The following is a 20,200-nucleotide window of genomic DNA, read 5'->3' on the forward strand; positions in this document are numbered from 1 at the left end:
TTTGATTTCAAAGTCTGCACTATTGACTTGTGTAATCTCCTCATTAAACATAAGTTAATTGTCTTGCATTTCAAGAAACAAAATTAACAACTTTACTTGAAACTATTGGAATTGAGTACACATCACATGAGACAAAAAATATTTATACATTCCATTGTCAGAGTATACAAGATGTGTTACATTTCCAAGAAGTCATGTTGTAGTATACATTGCAAGGCATTGCGTCATAAGTGGCATAATCATGTGAGAAATGTCCCTACCATGTTAAAGCTGAATGATGAAATTCATATTTGTTAGTTGACAGTGACGTACTTTGCATGGATAGTCACCAACCATGTATCATCAAACATATCAATGAGAAACCCCTTTACAAGAGTCGTTTGCAATCCCTACATGGCTACTCTAGTCCACTCGCATGGCAATGGGCCATTAGTCACTCGTACCTAACACCTTCTTGGCCCAATCAGGCACATGTCATGCAAAATTTCTAGAATCGCCTTCTAGAAGGTTGTTTTTTGCGGTAAGGAGCTCATAGCTACATCGAATGCACCTTATCTCATATGGGGTAACAATGTCAGGCTTCCATCTCCTCTTCTTCTATGGCAATCTTTATGCTCTAGGGGGAGCACCTAGTGATGCTAGCCCAGAGGAGGCTCTAGCTTGTCCTCCTAGTAGGACCATGTGCAAGGTCTTGATTAGGAAATGGTGAGCGGATTATTTGTTGATATGTGTCATACAAGGCTCAAGGAGGGTGGGATGGAGAGAGATGAAAGTTGGGGGAGTAAGAATAGAGAAAATAATGAAAGCAAGATGTGAAAATGAGAATAATAGTGAACTTTTAACCCATTTAAATTCTAAATTGAGTAAATGCAGCATCATACGCATAGTTCATTGTGTAATAGTAAATCCATAATCTTTTATCAAAAAGTGATGAAACTTTACATGCACACCTATTAGGTGGCCAATGAGTCTACATTTTTTTGGTTTAAAATGCCAGTAAGGCTCTGGTCCAAAGTCTACTATCTAGAGCTACTCGTTGGGCCTCTTGGTCACCTAAGGGGTGTGCATGTAAAGATTTGTCACATTTTGATGAAGTTCTACATTTGTAAAATCATTCAATTAAAAAAATTATGGATGGATCAATAATCCATGAATTAACATTACAATTATTAATCCTTAAAATGTTCACACCACATAGACTGCACAAAGGCATCAAGTAAAGTATGCAACAAGAAATGAAAAATTTTAGCATGTTTTCCTTGTTGAAATAGCAAAACTCTAATTAAGTGGTAAAAAAAGAAGCAAATATGCATATTAAAGTTGAGAGCGAAGACTAAGAGCAAAATCTTTATTCATACTACGTTGGTACAAAACTTTTGCATTGGAACATAGTTGCATGTCTCGTGTACATGGCCACTATTCCAAAAAAGGTAACATTACAAATAGTATTCATTTCATTAGAATGAATGCATCCTTCACTACTTGAAGATTTCTTATAAGTTGAAAGTCCCTGGGGGTTATAGTAATGTGGATTGCATGTATCGCATAATGATGAGCATCACTCATTAAGTCTATCAAAAAAACCTGTATAGCCCTTTGTAAAGCATGAAGACATTCTTTTGTGAAGTGATCAAGTATATCCTAACCCTATGCCAAAAACCACCTCTTGCTTTCTATTTAATAGAGGTCTTTCACAATCTTGTGAACAAGTCTTGAGAAGCTAGCTTTAGAATGATGAAATCAAAAGAGTGTTGATACTTCCTAATTTCTCTTAGGGCTATAGTACGTGGCCTCTACTTACGTTTCTTGTAGGGATGCTGAGGAGGACCCCTCTTAGGGAAGCCTAAGGAAGTTGTGTTAAGTTGAGAAGGATGGTCTATTAGCACACTATGAAGTGCCATTATCAAAGATTGCATATGAGCTAGTACATGCTCCATTGAGTTGAACATGATATGGAGCTGTAAGAGGAATCTTCTTTCTGGCTACCTTAGACCTAGCCATCTTTCTTACATAGCAAGAGATTTGGAAACTCGTTGAACGAGATATAGAGTAAAACTCTAATATATAGTACTTAGATTTTAAGACTCGTTTACATAGATACACACTCTCTTTCCTCATACAGGGTCACAAATTCTCTTGCTTCTTGTCCATCATTTTGTTGTGATTCCTACTATTGTTGTTTTGCAAATAATTTTTACAATTCTCTAGATTTGCTTCTTGTTAATATAACATTGGATAGGTTAGGGTAATTTTTTAATATTTACTTAGAAAGGCAAAATGAGCCATCTAACAAGCATCATCCTACTCAATAGGGTGTGCCATAGCTTTAAGATTTGTAATAATTTGAGAAGTTAGGCACCAAAAAAGCATGAAATTCAAACCAGAGTTATAACATGTCATGTATAGGATCACCAAAGTGTTACATCCATAATTTTAAGAATAAAATATACAAAGGCCCACATCTTTGCTGTATGTAAATTGCAAAAATGTATGACAAATTACAATATAGTAGCAAAACACCATTTTCAAACTACATAGAGAAATATGACTACAATAATAATGCTACAGAATGAGAGATGGGCACATATTTATAATCTTAATTTGCTTATGTCTCCAATACATTTTTCATAATCAAAGAGTGCAATTGTGATCTATAGAATCACACTTATAAGATCCCTAAGTTGTTCTAGACTACTACATATATACACTCTGTCTCTAGACATATTATGGTTATGTATTGCCGTGAACCTCCTTGCTATGTTGATACTATGACTAGGGATAAAAGTCATAAATGAAAGAAGGTTATGAAGTTAGAAGTGGATTCTTTGCTAAAAAATGCTTCCTTGAGAGTTAGTTCCTTTGCTTAAGGAAAAACGTGCAATTCCACGCAAGTTAGTCTAGAAGTTGAAGGTATCTCCATCTAATGCATTGCTTAAGTATAAGGAAAGATTTGTGGCCAAGCAATTTAGATAACAGGAAATTGGCTCACCTGTAGTCAAGATGACCACCCTTTGTATGATACTTGCATTGGTTGCTAAGGAAGAAATGAAGCTTGTTCATATGGATGTGAAGATGCCTTTCTTGCATGGAGATTTCCATGAGGACATTTTATATGCAGTGGCCTAAAGGTTTTGTTATGGAAGGAAAGGAATAGTTACTATACAAGGTACATAAGAGCTTACATGGTTTGAAATTGGATCCCAAGGAATGTATCATAAGTTGGATATCTTTATGTGATCTTAAGGGTGTGCTAGAAATGAGATTGATTACTATTTATACACTAGAAAGGCTATGGATGGTGGCTATGTGGATGACATGCTAATTGCTTGGAGTAGATCATGGATGTGGACGCACGAAAGAAAAGGTTACATGAAACCTTTGATATAAAGTACTTGGGAAATGCTGGTCACATCCTTTACACAAACAACTTGGGTAATATGGGTCTCATCCTCAGTCACATTCTTGGCACGTGCATTATGCAATAGACAAAGACAGAATGATGCTCTATTTGACTCAAAAGGAGTATATTAGGAAGGTATTGGAGCATTTCAATATGGAGAGGAGGAAGGCAAGCTATATTCCATTGCCTCCATATCTAAAACTTAGCCAAGAGGATAATCCCAAGTCAATGAAAAGGCTGAAATGGCAAGGTTCCTTATGCACTCGCAATTGGTAGCTTGATGTAAGGCACGATGGCTACATATTTAAACATTGCCTATGTAGTAGTGGGAGTGGTTAGCATATATATGGCAAACCCTAAAGAGAAGTAGTGGGAGGTAGTGATATCATGATACTTGAATGGTACTAGAGCTATATGCATATGCTTCGAAAGGAAGGATGTTTTGGCTATGTAGATATTGATTTTGTAGGAGAGTAGACTCTAAAAGATCTGCTATAGGTATTGTCTTTACTCTCATACATGGTGAAGTCTCTTAGGTCATTCAATTGTAGACATATATGACTTTATCTACCATTGAGGCTATGTTGTAGCCACCAAGGTCTATATTATTGAGCATGAATATGGAAATATACATAAAATACATGCTTTGTGAAGCGCTCACACAAGGCATGTATTTTATGTATATTTCCATCTTCATGCTCAATAATAGATACATAAAATACATGCCTTGTGTGAGCGCTTCACAAAAGCATGTATTTTATGTACATTTCCATCTTCATGCTCAATAATAGTCTATAAGGAAGTTATATGGCTTATTTGTCTAGTGGGAGTCTTGGGGCATTATAGGACATGTGCCTACATTGTAGTATGATAGTCAAAGTGCCATTCAATTGACACAAAATCGTATATTTCATGCAAAGACAAAGCACATTGAGATAAAGTATCACTTCATCACAGAGGTACTTGAGAACAAGCGCATTGAGCTTCTCAAGATCCTTATAGATGATAACCCTACATATCTTCTCATTAAGAGTCTACCTTTTGAGCACATTGCACTTTGCAAGGTATTGATGGGCATTGGATAATATCTTCACTTTCTTCTTATACTCCCATCAAGGTGCATTGACCTTTAAGTGGGAGGTTGTTGGGAAAAAGGGCAGTGCTAATAGCTAGGTAAGCACCCCTTATATAAGTGCACAGTCTGTACAATCATATATGAGTGAAAATAACTAACAATAAGGGCATCGTTCATTGTACCCACTAAATTCTCTTATACTTCTCTTTGTCTCGATCCTCTTGCACTCTATAACTTTAACCTTACATCCCGCTATTACTTCCCTCTTAATGCCTATTTGGACTTAATTTGACATTGAGCGAAATGTAGAATTAGATAGACATAAGTTGAAGTTAGTGATGACTTTCGAATCCATATTGATTAATCCTTCAATAAAATGGTTTTTATATTTAATTAAGTTTTTATCATATTGAGTACACTTGTTGATAGTATTTTGATTATGGTCAAGGATAAATTTGGATTCTAGAATCTGAGTGTCTTCCTCTAACAATGGATGATTATCTATAGCTGGAGTCATAGGTGGCATTCTTTTGAAGGGTTTGAGTAAACTAATAAATGAATTATGAATTTGTTAATGAGGAGGAATGCCCAATTTGAATGCATTATCATCAATCTCCCTTCCTCTAGTCCTGTGTGTGTGTGTGTGTGTGTGGCTCCACAGAGCTAACTCACCTCTACACTATGCTGGCGCCAAAATTTATGTAGTTGCCATTGTCGTATTGGTTGGTCATCACCCACTACCTCATTGCCTCATGGCTATTGCTGTGCTGCATGCCTATTGTGCTTGGTTGCCGCTACTTGACATTCCTACAGTGATTCATTGTGCCTACTGGGCCCTTCCTTGCAACTCCTTTACATGTTGGCCTATTGCTCCACAACCACCCTCTATATGTTTGTTGCTTCTTTGTTGGTTGGGCACTACTACTACTACTACTACTACTACTGCTGCTGCTACTACAACACACACACACACACACACACACACACACACACACACACACACACACACACACATATGTTTGTTGCTTCTTTGTTGGTTGGGCACTACTACTACTACTACTACTGCTACTACAACACACACACACACACACACACACACACACACACACACACACACACACACACACACACACACACACACACACACACACACACACACACACACACACACACACACACACAATAAAGATCCTAGACTTAGGGGTGTGTGTGTGTGTGTGTGTGTGTGTGTGTGTGTGTGTGTGTGTGTGTGAGAGAGAGAGAGAGAGAGAGAGAGAGAGAGAGAGAGAGAGAGAGAGAGAGAGAGAGAGAGAGAGAGAGAGAGAGAGAGAGCGCACAAAATGCTAAGAAAAGCATGAAGCTTGTTTACATGGATGTTGAGATAACTTTCTTACATGGGAACTTCCGTAAAGACATCCACATGTAACAATTAGAAGGGTTTTTTATGCAAGGCAAAGAATGATTGACATGTAAGCTTTAACAAAAGTCTCTGGGTTGAGGCAGGCTCCCATGGGAAGAGTACCATGAGCTTGATACTTTTTTAAGATCTTAAGGATATACATTGAGTGAGATAGATTATTGTTCTTATATGGAGAAGACAATGAATGCCATCTTATGATCTTGATGTTGATATATTGGAAAATACATATTGTATGTGAATGCCTTGAAGAAAAGATTGCATGAAACCTTTTAGGAGATGTAGGTTATATTCTTGGCATGAGGATTGTGAGGGACAGATGTAAGAGAATTGTCTATCTCCCTTCATGAAATTCAACCAAGAAGACAACCTTTAGTCAAACAAGCAAAGGGCTAAAATGGAAGAGATGCCTTATTCATCCATGGTTGGTAGCTTGATGTATGTTATGGTAGCTACACGTCTAAACATTGCATATGTAGTAGTAGACATGGTTGATAAAGTAGGTGTATGGAAAATCCTAGTAAGAAGCATTGAGAAGCAATGAAAAGAATCATGAAATACTTGAATACTACCAAGCAATATAAATTTGCTCCGAAAAGGATACCTCTATCCCAAATCATGTAGATGTAGATTTTGCATGGAATATCGAGTCCAAAAAGTTTACAATAAGATCAATTTTCACATTCACAACAAGAAGAAAAAATTCATGGATCTCTTGATTATTGCCATGTACAATCTTGCCTACTACACTAGAGAGGTTGAATATATTGCTTCCACTAAGGCATGAAAGGAAGCTATATGGCTTACTCGTTTAATGAGAGATCTAGGCATTGCAAGAGAGATCCCCATTTTAGATAGTGATCGTTAGAGTGCCATCCAATTGGCATGGACTCTTATTTTTCATGCAAAGACAAAGAATATTGATGTGAAGTATCACATTATTAGGAAAATGCTTGAGGAGAAGCAGATTTAGCTTGTCAATATTCACATATATGCTAATCATGTAGATCTTATAAAGAGTTTACCCTCCGAGTGCTTTGCACATTGCATAGTGTTGATGGGCATCAGATAGTCTCTTGATTAGATATCCTCCCTTAAAGAGTATCGACCTTTAAGTCTAAGATTGTTGGGGTAAAGGCCAATGTCCTAAGATAAGGTGGACACCCCTTGCATATATATACACTATACATTTGTACATAAGTGGAGATAATAGAATAATGGTATCTTAGTACCTACAAAACTTCTTGTGTGCTTTGTGTGTGTTTGTGTGTCTTGCTTATGGCTCCTTATCATATTAATATATACAAAGCCAAGGGGAAGAAACCTTCCAACGAGAAAAAAAAAGTGCCACGACAATCCAAAGTGGCTCACACACATTATAACCAAAATATGATAGCAAATCATACCCTAAATAGTGTACAAATGCTAATGCTAATTAGCAGAAAGGTTAATGAGACAGATTGGAACATCTCTTTCACCTTCCTTAAGAAATGTATATTCTATCCTCTAATCTAGTTATTGGAACATCTCTTTCAGCTTCCTTAAGAAATGTATATTCTATCCTCTAATCTAGTCATTGGCAGGCTATTCTAAACAAATGGCAATTAGGCCTACAACATTTCTTTAAATGCAACAAGATATATGTGGTGACAAAAGTAAAGGGAATAGATCACATATTTGTTGTGTTGAAAAGAGATGGCAAGCTTTACAAAGACAACCTTAGTAGAATCCTCCTTCCTAAACTAAGGAGAACCTTAAGTACCCATGACCTTGTATTCGATTTGCCACTTTGTTGTGGGAATGCAAAGCTCCCGAGCCATGTCGAACAAATCCCAAAAATGGATATCTACAATAGGCCTACGTGAAAAAATTCACATTGTAATTAGAGGTGTAATCCTCACGTCTCTGTGGGGTGCTGTGGGATGCTGGAAACAGAGCCTTGAAGGTTAGTGTATAATATAATATAACATGACCTTATTTAAGATGCTGTACTCACCTTATTTCGACTACAATATAACATGACCGCATTATTTAAAAAAAAAGGTTAGTGTATGGGTTCTAGTTAATTAGGACGACAACTTGTTAGTATTGTTATTATAGTTCTAGCCATCATATCATATCATAATAATCGTAATTATAATTATAATATAATTGTAAACTTGTGGCAGGCCATTGAATTTTCATAACCTTTGTTTGCTTGTTTTGTGTGGGTTTTTCCTGGCATCGGTGACATGCTCCTCCTGAACTGAACCCGAGCTAATCGAGTACTGCAGTGATGCGGCCATGGCGGATCCTTCTCGCCTTCCTGCTTCTGTCAACCCTGGCGCATTGCAAGGTCCTCACAGACGCGGACGACAAGAGCAACAAATTCCGGCAACGAGAAGCCACTGACGATCAGCTCCCTTACCCTGTCCTGTAAGTCATCTTCACCGATCTATGACACAGAACATTGGTTTCTCCTCAATGGAAATGACGGCTTCGATATACTCGTCTGTGCTTGTTTTTAAAGCTGTGGTGTATGCCTATTGTTCTTTGAATGTCAAATCTTAACTCTTGATATGAAGTTCGGAACTTCACAAGATTCACTGAAATGAGTAAGTAACGCAATCGAAGGACGAGTGTCATCACGGGATCATGGAATTACAATGGACAACATTTCTTTCCTCACAGAGACATATGGGACATGCATGCAGCATCCATGCATCTGCGCGCACACACAGAGAGAGAGAGAGAGAGAGAGAGAGAGAGAGAGAGAGAGAGAGAGAGAGAGAGAGAGAGAGAGAGAGAGAGAGGGGGGGGGTGTGTGAGAGAGATTTCCAGGGATGATTTGGCTCCTTGGCACGCTGTGGTCTCTCCAGTCTCTTTGCCATACATATAGTTCTCTTGTGACTCGGATATTTTATGTTCACAGTAATTAATACAATTACCCAGTACCCAATAAAAAGAGACTCATTGCTGGAGAATTTTGCATGATTGCTTGTATGGCGCATGCTAATGTATGTGTTTCTTTTTAGGGATGAGTTGGCATTAACAAATACTCAATGCCCTCGACATGTTGAGTTGCGATGGCAAACTGAAGTTAGTTCCAGCATTTATGCCACTCCTCTGATTGCAGACATCAATAGGTGATCTCTAATTTCCACCTTGTTTGCTTTTTGTTGTAGAGGATATCATTGGTTGATTGATAACAATGTTATATAGTAAAGGTACACAATTAAAGTGAGTCCAATGACTTGCTTTCTCTTTTTCTAGTTTGGGGATGGGAGGAATCTAATTTACAAGTTATACAGATGGCACACTATACACATTTGCTGTTGATGACCATGTTAAGCATGCTAAAGCTTTGCCCACACAATATGAACTTCTTCCTAACAATGGTATTGTGAGAACAAAGGATTGGAACATTAGAGGGAGGCATATGTGACCGACCCAAATTTTTATCAGTAAAAGGTGTTAAAAGCATTCTTTTTGGGTTTAGCTCATGATTTCTCTAGTATGGAATAACCATAAGAATCTCTTTTTGTATTACTAGACAAGAAAGGAACTAGGATCAAAGTATAGGTTGGGTGTGTAGAATGAGTGCAGCGTTGGAAATTTAGGATTGTTTGTAAGATTTTTAAGGCACTCTTATTTGCAAGTTTTTCGTCACTTGCTTGTTTGGCCTTACCCGGTTTTCATCACTTCACTGATCGGCAGCCTTTTTACTAATAGACTTTGATGTGACACTAATGAACCTCGGAGAGTCTAGTTGGTGTAAACCTTTCCTTTCATTGTTTCTTCAACACTGCCTGGTCATTCTTTACTAGCCTAGAATGTGTTCGTTTTAAAATGTAATAGACAATTACATAGTTGATTGGATCCCAAGGTGTAAGGCATGCAGGCAATCATCCAAAAAGAAAAAAGATAATGAAGATTGGGGTGAATGTACACCCTCAAGTGTGGTGCATGAATAGGTCAATAGAGAGCATTGTTTGGAAGAAATTGGCCAAATGGGTGAGGGCCAAAAGTTTTAAGGTTGCCTTTATATAGGTAATACTTGTACGAGACACGATGAAAATTGAGCCACTCAAGTGGCACCCCAAAATGTCGTGTGTGCTACTTGGTACTTAGGCATGTTGACGTGTCTACATAGGTAAGAAGTGGCAAAGGTCTCAGAGGAATAGGTGAATTAGAAATAGCCAGACATAACTGTGTTTGTTGTGTACTTGGGCTAGGCTAGATGTTGCCTTGAGCTCACAAAGTAGTTTAGCTGGTTTCTTGTACCCACTTGGGATTAGCTTTTAAGGACATAAGCGTAGTCTAAAGGCTACTCTTAAATGGTATGGAAGTCTAGATAAGGTTAAGGAAAGACATACAAAAGAATGAAGCTATAAGTGGAAAATCCCTTTTTTAGCTTGATATGAAGGGTGATGATTGCACATATTTGTTTAAGCCTCATGTCTTTGACTGAAAAACAATAGTGCCAAACACTCCAAACATGGCAGATGATGGCGGCTTGATGACATTAGTTGGTATTCTGGAGTAGCAGGCAGAAAAGACAGCCTGAGCTGGTCAAAATGCACATATAGCAGGTCGTGATGATGAGGAGTGGCACTCTTAACAGATTCCTCACGATGGCGATGGGTTTGGTGGCAGCAAGGTGATGATCTCCGGCTGATGCTGATGCTGATGCTGATGCCTCTAGGCAGCATGGCAGCCAGCTGATGACAATGACAGCTGAAACAGAGGGTCATAGCAGCTTCAAATGGGTTATTGGCAGCAATGGAGATGTTTGGTGGCTGTAGGCTGAAGTTTCGATGATGATTGATCAGGGCTGAAAGAGGATGCCCACACATGCTCTATTCATAAAGGATTTTTGGGCATTTGTTCTACTATACGAGGCCTTTTGTACAAGCTGATGCCCAAGGGAGGCATGGCACTTCTTACAAGCCAATGGGAAGCACGGCACTCCTTTTGCAAGAACTTGTCAAGATAAGGGTTTTTACTGGGTGAGGGTGAGGGTTAGCTTCTCCCAAGTATTGGACTACTCGGGCTGCTTGGTGCCTATCCCCGTCAACGTAAGGTTGGTCTTTCTCGAGCTTTCATTTAAAGGAAGTGGAAATAAGTGGACTTTCTTGGCGAAACCAGGGGTGTAAGGGTTTAGCCTTGTGATAGCGCTTGTGCAACTTGTTGTGCATACCAGGCTCACAAAACAAAAAAAGTAAATTCTTTTGTTTTTTAAAATCAGCATCTAATTGCTTTTTGGGATTGTTTTAAGGAGAATAAAAATAGCATTAATGCCTAATAAGTCTTTATTAGTGCTTGCCTTAATTTTAGTGGTGGAACACACCATGCCAAAACAAGAGAGCATAAGCATGCCTTCTTTGACTCCCTACATGTCCCTCCCTTGTAGGATCAATGTGAGCTGAGTGCAACGTCACTGGATAGAAGACTTCTTCGCTTGGGCCGTTGCTGGTCCTTAAGTGAACTAAGATAGACACTGTTGTGAGATCTCGATCATAGATGAATCATGATGGATAGACCCACCATTGCCACCAATGTCAGCAAGAAGGGATTGTGTGCATCTTTATTGCCTTTTGAAGCGATGCTTAGTGATGCTATACAATCTCTTTGCCTTCCAAGTGCATGATTGCTAGCTAGTTGCGTGGTGGTGGAAGCACAAACTCCTCGAAAGGCTGGTGCAATGCAACATCCTCTCTAAATGGCAGTAGGAAGCATCAAAGCACTTGACTAAAGCTCCGTGAGATATGGTAAAACAATGTATCTCTCAATCATGAGTAGTAATAGGATTGTAACGAGGATAGTAAATGTATCTAGCCTTGCATGAGAGGGAGATAAGTAGAAACAAGAACATCAATCTCAAAGATCAATGGTTGGGAAAAACACACACATTGTGACCCACCTACCCACCCACTCACACAATCCCCTCCCCCCACCAACCCAACAAATGTCTTTGCCATTTTAGCTGTGCACAAATACTCAAAAACCCGAAAAGTGTAGAAACCTTAATTTTAGAATTTGGGGCTTTTTGGAATTTTGTGCATTTTCTTGTCCATTTTGCTTGTCTCATCGTGAATTTTCAAAGAAATTTTCAATTTCTCACAGTTGGTGTGCCAAGAAATTAGGGGTTTTTTGATTGACTTGCCCAATTTCTGAAGTTTCTTGAAATTCTTTGAAAGACATTGGTCATTGGCTGTAAGTAATTCTGAATTTCTGCAAATTCTCAAATTTTACTGAGAAAATTGGGGCTGTTCGCTCTCATGCATTCAAAGGCACACCAGAGGTGGTGGTACAGCATTGAATTACTGTTCTGATCAGTTTGGGCACAGAAATTGAGACATTCACAGCCTTTGTTTGACTACACAATAGTGATTTCAGCTCTTGACAGTTTTGGTATAGCAAGTACTCTTGTTTGCATTGGGATCCCGAAGAGGATTTTGGTCATTTGTGCCTCTTCTGTGTTGGAATTTTGGTTGAAGCTTTCATTAAGTTTTTGTTCAGCTATGCCAAGGAATAACAATGATGTTTTTGGCAGCCTCACTAATGAGGACAAATTGTATGGCATGAATTACTCCCTTTGGAGTTTCATGATTCAGAACCTCCTTGTGGCCAATAATTTATGGAATTGTGTTGCAGGATATGAAGTTTGACCTGCAACAAATGCTGCCCCCATTGTTGTTACACTTGACTAGAAGAAATGAAATTCTAGAGATGCACAAGCTTTTTCTTTGATAACTCTGTTAGTTGGAAGAGCCATCATGTCTCACATTCATTCTTGCAAAATGTCACATGCAGCAAATGTTTGCAGTGTAGAATGAGGCCCGCATCTCTTTTTGTGTAAAGAGTTAGCCAATGCTCACATGAATGAAGGTGATTCTATGATAGATCACGTCACATACATTTAGGATTTGCACTAGTAGCTGCTCAAGATTAATGACATCATTGAAGATGGTGAACATCACATTGAACTCTATTTCAAAGTCGTACCTTGGTTTTCTCACTTCATTTAATTTGTCATTGAGGGGGGCAGTTGAGCCCCTCACATTTGTGGAGTTGACTAGCCTCTTACTTCAAGAGGAGCAAACTCAGAAGAATATGATGAATGTAAGAGTGTACAATGTGCTCAAGGGCAGAGCAATGTTGGAGTGTGACGTCCACCGAAGACGGATCCCAAGTCTGTGACCACCAGTCGGAGTGTAGGAGTGCTGAATAGTGAATGGGAGCAGGCTGTTCACCAAAACGCAGCAGTGTACCACCGATCGGGGGCTGGAAACTGTGCACAGTCTGCTGTAAACAGCAAGCTTAAACAGTGTTTGAGAGTGTCAGTGCTTGCAATGCTGAAAACGCAGGCTGACTGACCCTGGAGATGATGGCCAGCAGGCTGAACAGCAGTCTGGGACAGTTTGGAGCAGTCGCTAGCAGCTGAGAGCTGTCGCCTACAGCAATGGATAGATTGAAGATGATGTGGTTGCAATCGATGATGGTTGGATAGCAAATGGAGGCGGGCTGCAGGCTGGAAAGTGGGCGCCAACAGCAGTAGAGGGTGTGTGGGTTGGTGCAACCTGCAAATAAGGACAATGGCTGAATGGGAGCAGTTTGTCTATTTATAGATGTGGAAGGGCGCCCCAAAAATTAGGGTTTCCACTAAACTTTCTCGAAACGCTCCCCGTTTTAGGGTTTCCATTGAACTCTCTCGAACCGCTCCCCGTTTTAGGGTTTGACTCTAAAAGAGCATTTTTAATGTGTTTTGGGGCTGTTTAAGAGGCTAATCAGCAAGTAATGTATATTTTAGCTCAACACCCCCTCTCAGGCCCAAAACTGAGCCGAAAGGTTAGGCTAGCCATGGTGATGTTTATGTACCCCAAGGCATCCCACCCCAAAGCAGCCAAGGTATCGGACAAAGGATGCACGTCGGTTGCCCAGTGGCCTACCAAGACTACAGAGGCGATGGTGATCTCACCAAGGGAATCCAAGTAGTCACCCCAGAGAAAACAAGGCATCGGACAAAGGGTGCATGTCGGCTATCTAGTGGCCTACCAAGTTCTACAAAGGCGGATGGAACCACATTGAACTTTGTGTGTTGTTTTTTTTTTTGGAATAAGTGTGGTAAATTTTATGAGATGCGGCCGATTGAGTAATGGTGACCCAGAAGACGAGAGTAGGGAGGGAACACCCAACACATCACAAAACAGTACAAGCTAACCCATCCACTCTAGGGTGTCGATGTCGAGGAAAAATAGGTGATGAGGTATCCATGTGATGAAGAAGGATGGTGGTGTGGTAACAACAGCCGTCGATGGAAACAGCTTAGGATCCGCGCAAGTGGTGCTCTGCACAATGAGATGCAAAGTATGCTACATGCTGAAGAATGCTCATGCAGCAGGTGCCACTTGGACAGTGTCCCTCATGGGAAAATTGTTCACTTGTCCAAGCGCCCTAGTACAAAGATGATGAAATCATGCAATGCAAAGGGTAAGGTACAACAGGGGGGAGAAGCCGATGTTGAAGACAAATTGTTGAAGCTTGCAGAATACCAAGAAGGGTAGGAACCCCCTCTCAACCTGGATGTAGATGTCGAAGAAGGAAGAGGAGCCTGATGTCGGTCTTCGTGTGGTGCCAAGAACCATAAGGAATGAAGAGGAGGAGGAAGCATCCCAGGTGGAAGAGCTAGGTAGAAGTCACCGCCATGATAGCATCAAGAGAGATGCTGCACGATCCGCCTCGGGAGGGGAAGCCTCCATGCTGGTAGAAGAGCAAAACTCCAAGGATGATGAAACCATGAAGGAATGACGCGCATCCCAAGTCTCCAGCCCAGGTAGGACTGGGCAAACCTGCATGTTAGCCCTACACTGAAAACAAAACCTGCAAAGGAGATCAAAGTTTGCAATCACAGAGGTCAATAGTGAGATGCTCCAAAAACAAAACAAAACAAAAATGAAAAGCTAACTAAAGGAACAAGTGCAAAGATGCAAATGTGTATGTGCGTGTGAGTAAATGCAGCGGAAGACTTAAAATATAGAGACAAAAATCCTATAGGCCCGACTCTAAGAGTGCGAAAAATGAATGCTAGACTGACTTAGGGTATTCGAAAGGACCTAGAGATATGCTAGTCTAAGAAGGTGGCCACCATCGCGTACGTCCAGCAGCAGGACTCTGCCAAGGGAACACCTGACGAGGTGGGGAGGAAGGTGAGATAGATGCATGAAGTGCAACGGGATCGGAACCTACAGACCAATCAACCAGTCCCTCAGGGGTAGTAAAAGAGATGGGTTGCTGAGATTGTACTCAAGCCACATGTCCAGCAGCAATAGTGGGTGCTGAAGGAGCAGATGAAGCAGGAGCGGAAGGCGTAGCCCCACTGGACTGTGGAGTCGCAAAAGGTCTGCTGAGGCTTTTTGGGTGGAAGACCTTGGGCCTTGGAGCGATACTCCTCGTCCACATGGCCTGCTCTTTGGTAGTGTGTGCAAAACCGGTTTTTCTTAGGGAGTTGTTACCAGAGAGGTCTTGATTCTTTGGTTCCATCTGAGGAAGAGGAGTCACCCTTTGATTGGCTTGCCTTCGCATCTAGCGAGTTCTTGCCACTAGTGGTTTCCCTCCCAAAGAAGAGGCAACCAACCCCCTTTGCTTTGAATAAGGCTATGATGAGGATTTCTTGTGGACTTGATCATGCAGCCTTGCGTAACATAAGAACTGGCACTCAAACTCGTAAAAGGTTGGCAATCGAGGTTGGGAGATGATGTGTTGGATGAAATTGAAGTATTTTGCGGGCAACTTATTCAAGAAGAATGTAACTTGATCGTCATTTGACTTTGGAGAGCCAGTAGTGGCAAACTCGGCAAGTAACCGCCTATAGTTAGCCAACTTGACTTTCAGATCATCCCCTTCCTTAAGAGAGAACTCTTGAAGCGCAAAGTCGAGATTGATGCGCCGAGTACGATCACGAGCCGCATAGCGGTCGAGAAGGTGACTCCAATGCTCTGACGCGAGCGGGAAGTGCTGCAATTGAGAGTGAAACTCAGGAAGCAATCCCTGCATCAGATCAACATTGGCTGTAGCATTGCGGACTCTCCATTGACGGATGTAGTCAGGGTGAGCTAGTCGAGGGTCTAGCATAGGCTTTAGACCAATGACGAGGTCCCAAAGACGCTGAGACTCAAGCACCTGTTGCATGAAATTCGACCAAGTAGTGAAATTTGATCCGTTAAAATGTGTCTTATCCGTGAAGGCATTCTTGGCTGTTGCAACAGGAGTGGTAGTGCTCGGAGATGGATAGTGTGAAAAAGTGTAGTGGAGGTAGGATGGGGGAGTGGAGTATACTTGGGAATGGGCCCCAGAGTGCCCACCAGGCATGCGAGTAGTGTGCAAGGTGGATCCATAGGTAGGGATGGGCTGACGAGGCATGGGCATGGTAGCCACATGAGAAACCCAAGGAGGTGGGATGGGAACACCGGGAGTAGAAGATGGGAATCCCTGCATAGGTGTAACCCAAGGAGAGTGTGAAGACGCACCATAAGCTGAGGATGGAAACCCCTGCATATGAGTGGTCATGGGAGATGTGAAGCTGGGGATAGTGAGGGGGATGCCCATCACAGTCGACCCGGGAGTTATGGGTGTGCTCATTTGCTGAAAGGTGAGAGGCACTGTGTTAAAGGGTGGCATTCCCCCTAACGAAGTACCATGGTGCAAAGAGGTAGAGAATGGGGTGGAGAAGGAAAAGGTGCTAGGAGCGGAGATGGAAGATCCAACCCCTAAGGTGTGTGAAGCAGATGTGGAGTGTAATTCAAGATTTTGGAAAGATGATGAGAGATGATCAAGGTGTGATATAGAAGAGGGTGGGATGGGAGGGAAGTGAGAAGTGCGTATGATATGCTCAAATGAAACAGAAGCTGTAGATGTACCTGAATTCCGTCTGCTTCGTGAGCCCCCTCTATTGAAGTTCACATACGCAAAGCCATCCGGATCGTGTACCTCAAAAGAAGAAACAGGTGAGGGTTTTGATTCATGCAACACAAAAGAATTGTACAAACCTGACATTGGACCTGGCTGAGATGATGAAGATGTATCGCCAGACGTTCCGAATGCCGTATGTCCTCCATGATCGGAGAGGTAGCCAGCCTCACCAACCGGTCCGGATGTGGTAGCAAAACTGGTAGGAGGGGTGTAAACATCACTGTACTTGTTGCGATAGTACTCCTCAAAAGTCCTCCTCTGTCATGTTAGTGAAATCTAGTGAAGGTGGAGTGTCATCCTCCTCACCGAGTCCATAATGCTGTCTCAGGGCCTCCAATGATGGAGAAGCCTAATAAGACATCATAGGAACTGGAGAAGGTGTTTTGGACATTGTGATTTGGTTACGAGTCGTATTGTGTGCCTCGCACAAAGACTAGCTCTCAACAATATCCACAGGATACTCTTTACAAGAGCATCGGCTCTAATACCATGTTAAGAAGACTGCTAGGGTTTGCATTGAGGACACACAGAGTGTACGACCACGACAGAAACACAAAGACACAGACACAGACACAAAGGGCAAAACTCAAACCCTAAACGCAAAACTCAAAACTCAAACACAAACAGAAGAAGGGAGAGAGAGAACACAACTTTGAAGTGAATGAATGCTGTAAATGAATGTAAGAGTGTACAATGTGCTCAAGGGCAGAGTAATGTCGGAGTGTGACGTCCGCCGAAGACGGATCCTAAGTCTGTGACCACTAGTCGGAGTGTAGGAATGCTGAATAGTGAATGGCAGCAGGCTGTTCACCAAAACGCAGCAGTCTGGAGGCTGGAAACTGGTAAACGCAACAGTGTACCACCGATCGGGGGATTGGAAATTGTGCATAGTTTGCTGTAAACAGCAGGCTTAAACAGTGTTTGAGAGTGTTAGGGCTTGCAATGCTGAAAATGCAGGCTGACTGACCCTGGAGATGATGGCCAGCAGGCTGAACAATAGTCTGGGACAGTTTGGAGCAGTCGCAAGCAGCTGAGAGCTGTCGCCTAGAGCAATGGATAGGCTGAATATGATGTGGTTACAGTCGATGATGGCTGGATAGTAGATGGAGGCGGGCTGCAGGCTGGAAAGTGGGTGCCAACAGCAGCAGAGGGTGTGTGGGCTGGTGTAACCTGCAAACAAGGACGATGGCTGAATGGGGGCAGCCTGTCTATTTATAGATGTGGAAGGGCGCCCCAAAAATTATGGTTTCACTAAACTTTCTCGAACCACTCCCCGTTTTAGGGTTTCCATTGAACTCTCTCGAACTGCTCCCCGTTTTAGGGTTTTACTCTAAAAGAGCATTTTTAGTGTGTTTTGGGGTTGTTTAAGAGGCTAATCAGCAAGTAATGCATATTTTAGCTCAACAACTTCTGTATTTAGCTTCACGTTTCTGTGAGAATACTATCTCTTGGTGCTTTAGATGTTTTAGTTTTAGAGAGGGGTGCTATATGGCAGATGAAGAAGTCTCAGTGCTATTATTGTGGCGAGAAGGGTAACCTCCGGAAGGATTGCAAGACATTAGTAGCTTTACGACATGGGAGCAAGTGTGGATGGTGATGATGGGTGACGCCTCTCTTGGCGAGTCTTCCTCTTCTCCAGGTCCAGGTTTAGGCTCCAGCTATGTGGCCTTGGTGATGGCTGTAGTAAGGGCCTCCCTTCCAGGCTGCTAGTATAGGTGATGGGGTCATCCCTCACAACTCTCTAGTGTCCCAGAGAGGGAGTGTGAAGAGGGTGGTGAGATGGGGTAGGTGAACCTCATCTATACAGGTATACAGGTGTACATGTTTTAGAGGGGGGTTTCCTTGTGGTGACACTAGGGACTAGGCATTAATTAATGGATTAATGCTTGTCCAAGGGTCAATTAATGCATGGGACCACTTTGGGTTGCAAATCGCCTAGCCAATTAATTTTTGGATGGGCAAGGTCAATTTTCTGGGCATGGATTAAGGGCTGAATTAATTTCCAGAATTAATTAATTCTGAAAATTAATTAAATGGCTAGAAATTGCTGAAAATGGATTAAGAAAGCTGCCACTTGGCAAAACTTTCCCATGCAAGTGGGGGAAAGGCTAAATAGGGCTGAAGGGAGAGGGAAATCTCGTTTTTTCATTTTGGAGCTGTTGGACTGTTGCTGCCAGCTTTTGGGGCCAATTCCCAGCCATTGGAGACCATTTTGGTGATGGAGATTGCATATTCTTGACCTTGGGAAGCTGACAATTGCTGCTGATGCACTTTCTCCTGAAGATCACAGTCTCTGATGCTCCTATTGTTGTTGGTGCATCCGTTTGGGGCTGGTACAGCACGGCAGCAGCTGATTTTGATCAGTTCTTTGCGACAAATCTCAAAATTTTCTCTCTCTACAGCATTCTCTCATCTCCTTCAGCCTATGCTCAGCCATTCTCAGTAATTCTTAGCCATTCGGAGGAGATCTCAGCCATTTTTGGTGGGCTGATCTGTAATTTCTGCAGTAAACCCTAATTCACAGCAGAAATTAGGGTTTAGCAGCCACCTTGGGATCCGTGCGAGAGATTGAAGGATCAAGGGACTGAAATCAGCAGATGATAATTGAAGGTTATCAAGGGATTTCAGGAGCCAGCCCATCCCGAATTGATTTGGGGCAGCATTTGGCCAGCCAAGGGTCAAATCGGAGAAGAACTCTTGGGTGAAACAAGGGGCAAATGACCTAAAAGGCTTGCTGGACATTTATGACAGCAAGAGCAATTGGTTAGCAGGAGGAGATTGAAGAATCTCAAGTTGTACTCCTTCCAATTGAATGAAAGCTAAAGAAATACCGCAAGGGGCGCCAATTTTGGGGCCGACAGGGTGTCTACTGTCCAAGAATGTTATGGTAAAGTGTGTATTTCATTATATGTGCATTTATTTATTTCTGTAATTAACTCTTAAATCAGGTTATCACCACCCATTCCAAGAAGGAAGGCTGGTTTCAGCTCCCCATAGATTTTGGCTGGAGGACCTTAATGTGTGCAAATCATGTTTTGAATCGTGCTCCTACAAAAGCATTGAAGACCATTACAGCATATGAGGCATGGTATGGCAAGAAGCCTTGTGGATTACTTTCATGTTTTTGGTTGTGTTACATACACACATGTATCCAAAGAATTTCGTAGAAACATTGATAACAAGGTAGTAAAATGCATTTTTATTGGGTATAGCACGGAAGCAAAGGGTATAGGCTATATAACCCTTCCACATGCAAGGTTTTTGTGAGCAAAGATGTCATGTTCTCTGAAAATTCAGCACATTTGCATGTTGAATTTGAAATGCGAGCCACATTAGACTCTTTGGATGTATGTGAGGG

General features: G+C 41.6%; 1 protein-coding gene across 1 annotated transcript in view; it reads left to right on the top strand.

The window, feature by feature from the left end:
- Positions 1–8,072: 8,072 nt before the first annotated feature.
- The window catches only part of DEX1 (defective in exine formation protein (DEX1)), a 122,852-nt gene continuing 110,724 nt past the window's right edge, over positions 8,073–20,200 (top strand). Inside the window, exons 1-2 of the mRNA XM_087661223.1 lie at positions 8,073–8,307; positions 8,907–9,017. Coding sequence (XP_087517349.1) covers positions 8,168–8,307; positions 8,907–9,017 — 251 coding nt within the window. The 5' untranslated portion in view covers positions 8,073–8,167. The remainder of the gene's footprint in view (positions 8,308–8,906; positions 9,018–20,200) is intronic.

Source organism: Lygodium microphyllum, chromosome 21, assembly GCF_053477565.2.
Source record: "Lygodium microphyllum isolate KBCC chromosome 21, Lygodium_microphyllum_v1.1.10, whole genome shotgun sequence".
In the NCBI taxonomy this organism is placed as follows: Eukaryota; Viridiplantae; Streptophyta; class Polypodiopsida; order Schizaeales; family Lygodiaceae; genus Lygodium; species Lygodium microphyllum.